The sequence below is a fragment of the Electrophorus electricus genome, chromosome 8, assembly GCF_041902795.1.
Source record: "Electrophorus electricus isolate QZ-2024a chromosome 8, ASM4190279v1, whole genome shotgun sequence".
In the NCBI taxonomy this organism is placed as follows: Eukaryota; Metazoa; Chordata; class Actinopteri; order Gymnotiformes; family Gymnotidae; genus Electrophorus; species Electrophorus electricus.
In genome coordinates this window covers 26,932,501-26,937,500 of record NC_137504.1, presented here as the reverse complement: position 1 = coordinate 26,937,500, position 5,000 = coordinate 26,932,501, and the positions used below count along the sequence as shown (strand labels likewise).

The following is a 5,000-nucleotide window of genomic DNA, read 5'->3' as shown; positions in this document are numbered from 1 at the left end:
AGCCTTACCCTAGCCTGTGTGTACCCTAGCCAACTATAACCTTAACATATGTATACCCTAACCCTAACTCTAAGCCTTACCCTAGCCAACTATAACCCTAACTCTAAGCCTTACCCTAGCCTGTGTGTACCCTAGCCAACTATAACCTTAACATATGTATACCCTAACCCTAACTCTAAGCCTTACCCTAGCCAACTATAACCCTAACATATGTATACCCTAACCCTAACTCTAAGCCTTACCCTAGCCAACTATAACCCTAACTCTAAGCCTTACCCTAGCCTGTGTGTACCCTAGCCAACTATAACCTTAACATATGTATACCCTAACCCTAACTCTAAGCCTTACCCTAGCCAACTATAACCCTAACTCTAAGCCTTACCCTAACCTGTGTACCCTAGCCAACTATAACCCTAACATATGTATACCCTAACCCTAACTCTAAGCCTTACCCTAGCCAACTATAACCCTAACATATGTATACCCTAACTCTAAGCCTTACCCTAGCCAACTATAACCCTAACCCTTACCCTAGCCCGTCTAACCCCAGGGTTTCTACCTGTCTGCAGGTTCTGGGGCAGCAGATTAATGACTTCACCCTCCCTGATGTCACTCTTATCGGAGAGCACTCAGACGCAGCTGAACTGGGCCGGATGCTGCAGCTCATTCTGGGATGTGCTGTCAACTGTGAACAGAAGCAAGGTGTGTGTGTGTGTGTGTGTGCGGTGTGAGGAAGAGAGAGTGTGAGTGATCTTTATCCCGTTAGAGTCATCATTCTTTCTTTTCCCCTCTTTTGCTAGTTTTATTGTAGAGTTCAGGAGAGCCAGAGAGCTAACGCTGAGTTTGTTTAAAGTAACCATGGGCTGTTTTAAACTCCGACAGCTCACGCGCTCAACCTCGGTGTTCCCCACCTTAATGTGACCCCCCCCTTCAACCCATGAGAGCATTGATTTGCCAAATAATATCCCACAATGTTTTGTACTTTAACAAAGGACGCTGGTCTTCTCCCTCCTCTCCAGAATACATCCAGACCATTATGATGATGGAGGAGTCTGTGCAGCATGTCGTCATGACGGCCATCCAGGAGGTAAAGCGCCGCCCTGCTGGACGCCCAGTGCCGCGCGGGCCCCCTGACCTCTGCCTTTTAATACCACTGTTTCGCTTTTTCGTAGCTCATGAGCAAAGAGAGCCCAGTGGCGGGAGGCAGCGACTCATACGTGGACCTGGACAGACAGGTGAGGCGGAGCGCTCGCTGATCTGGGGTCATCCGCTCGCTGATCTGGGCTCAGTCGCTCCAGGCGTAGAAGGAATGGGAATAATGGTTGCTGTTGTTTTTCTGTCCTCAGCTGAAGAAGACCCTGGACGAGCTGAACGACGCTCTGGCCTCCAAAGAGGAGATCGCTCAGAGATGTCATGAGCTCGACATGCAGGTAGGGATGTTCTCACCCATGCCCCACCTCCTGGCCCGCCCCCTGCCACGCCCCTCACCACATATCCGCCTGCTCTGAAGCCATCGTGAAGGGCTCTGGGGCTTCGTGACTTGCATTATTATTCTTTTGCATTATTGTTTTTTGTTTAGGTTTATTTTATTCATCTCCACAGAGCGTTTTCCCCCCAGCCAGTAGGCTACGTAGCGGGACGACTAACAAAAACCTGCAGCCCCTAAGATCTCATTTCCCACAAGATGCGCTTTTCCGAGCCAGCTTTCAGCGGCTCCTGCTGGGAGACATGTGGTGCAGAGTCCCGGCCCGTAGCCTGCTGTGTGGGCCTGCGTCCCTTTGAGCGGAGCAGTGGCTGCCCCAGTGCCTGTGCCTGTGCCCATCCTGGCGCTTGGCAACCATCCCTGCCGTTTTGTAAAGTATAGGAATGTATTTCCAAATGTTTCTGTTTTTGTGTTTGTTCTCTTCCGCGCTCCTGTGCCGTGCGGGGGTCGCTCTGAAGGCCTGCCTCATACAGGACGAGCGTGATAGGCTGAGATTAGAGTTTGTTGAACTAGAGGAGAGGGTAATGTTCCCATTTTTACTCTTGCTCTCACTCTGTGGTCATTCGGCGTCCAGAGTTTTGCCACCCACTTCCTGTAACATGCCGCAATAGTGTGCAGGACCTTTAACTCTGTGTGTGAGAGAGATTGTGTGTTTGTGCGTGTGTGTGTATGTGCGTGTGAGTGAAACACCGCGTGTACATCAGCTGTTCCTTGGCACCATGTCGCTCCACAGACTAACCCCACCCTCCCTCCAGCTGTTTGAGAATGCCCTTGGGTTGCCATGGCAATGGCCGACCGTGCTCACCCACAAGCCTTTGCAGCGATGACAAACAGTGTCATCGCTGTTGCCATGGGCAACACAGAGGACTCAGCTCAGAGCTTCAGTCCCCAGCGGCATGGCCAGCTCCTCAGCAGTGTGTGTGTGGGGGGGGGAGTGTTTATATCCACACGCAGACCTAAACGGCCACAGCACACACACACACACAAAAACACAAGGGCCAGGGTTCCACGATCACGTAGCGGTTCATCTCAGCCTTTGCCATGCACAGTCCTCCTAGTAAAGGTTTACACACTTCCCACGCAAGTGAAGATGTGCAGTGGGTCTGGCCGCAGGGCCCTAGTGCCGTAGGAGCAGAATGCTCGATGGCCATGTGTGTGAAGCTCAAGGGGCATGTGTGTGAATCTGTGGAAGAACTGTCCATTTCTCATGGTCTCTCATGCTGTGTGAAACCGCTGCTGTGTTTTGGTTGTGTGAGCCAATCATCTCCACCGCCTTGCGTGCTTGTGTGTGTGCTCTTGTATGTGCGTGCATACGCTGTGTGGGTGCACGCACGTGTGTGTGTGTGTGTGTGTGTGTGTGTGTAGGCAGAGCTGGGTCAGAGTCACGTTAATCAGCATGATGCCTCGTGACTCCTGACTGGCTGTATTGCTTCATCTTTTCTCAAATCTCAAATTTATTTTCACTTTTGCAGATGTTTTTAATACTTGCTTTTAGTTTCTTTTGATTTTGGTTGCCAGATATTTAAGATTAGATATAATTTGGACATTATAAAAAGCTGGCACGCGTGTTGTGTCATAGGTTACAGAATTGGCTGACCATGATACAATTTTTTAAATATTTCATACTGCAGAATATTGTACTTTCTCCTCAGGTTTGTGTTGGAATAATTGTGTAGTTCACTTCAGACAAGTAGAGACACAGAGAAATCACCCAGAATAAGTGAGCTAATAGAGTCTCACTTTTAAATAGACAGAGACTACATCTTATTAATTATAAGTGTACTCATGATTTGCATTATTCTCTCCCTCTGTCTCTTCCCTTTCTCTCTCTCTCTCTCTCTCTCTTTCTCTCTCTCTCTCTCTCTCTCTCTCAGGTGGCAGCCCTGCAGGAGGAGAAGAGCAGTCTTCTGGCTGAGAACCAGGTCCTGATGGAGCGCCTCAACCAGTCCGACTCCATTGAGGACCTGAACAGCCCGGCTGGTCGTCGGTATCTCCAGCTCCAGACCCAGCTGGAGCAGCTGCAGGAGGAGACGTTCAGGTGAGCAAGAATGAGCACTCTGCGAGAAACGAACAGAGACTGACTGATCAGGGTGTGTTCTCTTAAACTACGTGTAGTGCTGTGAGGTTAGCAGCAAATTGTGCTGCCATGACACATTTCCACATTCATAAACGTGGATTAGTGGCATATGCTATACTTTCCCTCATATGTGGTCATATATGCACATGATGCTAGCAAGTCAACCTGTCTGAAGGATGATGTTTGCTCACACATGTACATTATCAAAACAATCGTCCACGCGCACCCACTGAACTTACTGTCAAAGTTATTTAAACGGCAGGTTTTTGGATCTGTTTGGGGTGAGTGATGTGGTAAAATTTGCAGCTGTAGGGGTACACAAAAAGGAAAGTGACCTGCCTGAGCAGGAGCTCAGAATGTCACAAATTTTGCATTCAGTTCTGCTTCTGTGGTGTGATTTAGAAGAACTGGAGTCACAAGATACCGGTGTGTTAAATTTCTGCATAACTGACAGTTTAGTGTACAACCGCGTGTACAACTCTCATGACATTTATTTAGTCAGTCACCTGTCCCTTTCTGTGGGTATTTACTATATTGCAGCTCGTTCAGGTGTATATTTTGATTGGCTTTTACCTTGGGCACAGGTGAATTTACCAGAGCAGTATATTGACGCCGGTGCCTGAATTATCACCACAGTACACCATGTAGTCCTTCAACCGAAAGTTTCTCTGTGCTTGGTGGGCAGATTCTTGGCCTGTAAACACTGACGTGATGGCTTGTTTGGGTGTAACGCTAGCTAACACAAGCAACCGTCTTCTGTCACCAGTGCCGATACTGAAGCTAATGCTCGTCCTGGCAGTGTGCCGGCTAGCGCTAACGCACCTCCCTGTAGTTCTTTTGCTGTGTAAATGAGTATCGTGCTCTGGCGTGATTAGCACTGATGGTACCACTACCGGTGCGTTTGATTCAAAGACGACGTGGCTAATGCTAACTGTGACGCTAGCCCTGGGTTTCCGCGGCAGGGGGAGCGAGTCAGCGCGCTCTCAGCTGAGCTGGGAGTGCCAAACTTTGCCCTTCCCACGGGCACCTGCCAGCATCAGCCCCATCCCGGCCCTGCCCCAGTGGAGGTAACGGAACCTAGCACGGGCACAGAGGGCACCTTCTGGGCATAGGCACCCTCTCACTGGGGCAGGTTATGGCCTTGGGGGGGTATACAGTCCTGGCAACGCTTTTGGCTTTTTTGTTTTCACTGCCTGTGCACTTGGTTCACTTGGTTTCCTTTGCTCATATATAACTGACTGCTGATGTTTATATATATTTGAAGCACCAAGGTGTTTGGTGAAATTTCAAACGTTCATGTGACACATTTTTGCACGTTAATTGGCTAAAACACAAATGTCAATTGCTTCTCTGTCAGCTCTTTGGCTTTGGGGATATTATAACTGAAAACTGTGTGTGTGTGTGTGTGTGTGTGTGTGTGTGTGTGTGTGTGCGTGCGTG

The 5,000-nt window shown here is 49.1% G+C and overlaps 1 protein-coding gene across 9 annotated transcripts in view; it reads left to right on the top strand.

Moving 5' to 3' along the window:
- The window catches only part of hook3 (hook microtubule-tethering protein 3), a 28,413-nt gene that overhangs the window by 11,033 nt on the left and 12,380 nt on the right, over positions 1–5,000 (top strand). For 5 of the 9 annotated variants that reach the window (XM_027018817.3, XM_081719245.1, XM_027018818.3 and 2 more), the window contains exons 5-10: positions 570–702; positions 1,020–1,087; positions 1,173–1,235; positions 1,347–1,430; positions 1,942–2,004; positions 3,358–3,521. In XM_027018817.3, coding sequence (XP_026874618.2) covers positions 570–702; positions 1,020–1,087; positions 1,173–1,235; positions 1,347–1,430; positions 1,942–2,004; positions 3,358–3,521 — 575 coding nt within the window. The remainder of the gene's footprint in view (positions 1–569; positions 703–1,019; positions 1,088–1,172; positions 1,236–1,346; positions 1,431–1,941; positions 2,005–3,357; positions 3,522–5,000) is intronic. The other 4 variants (XM_027018821.3, XM_081719246.1, XM_027018823.3 and 1 more) reach the window with 1 other exon arrangement.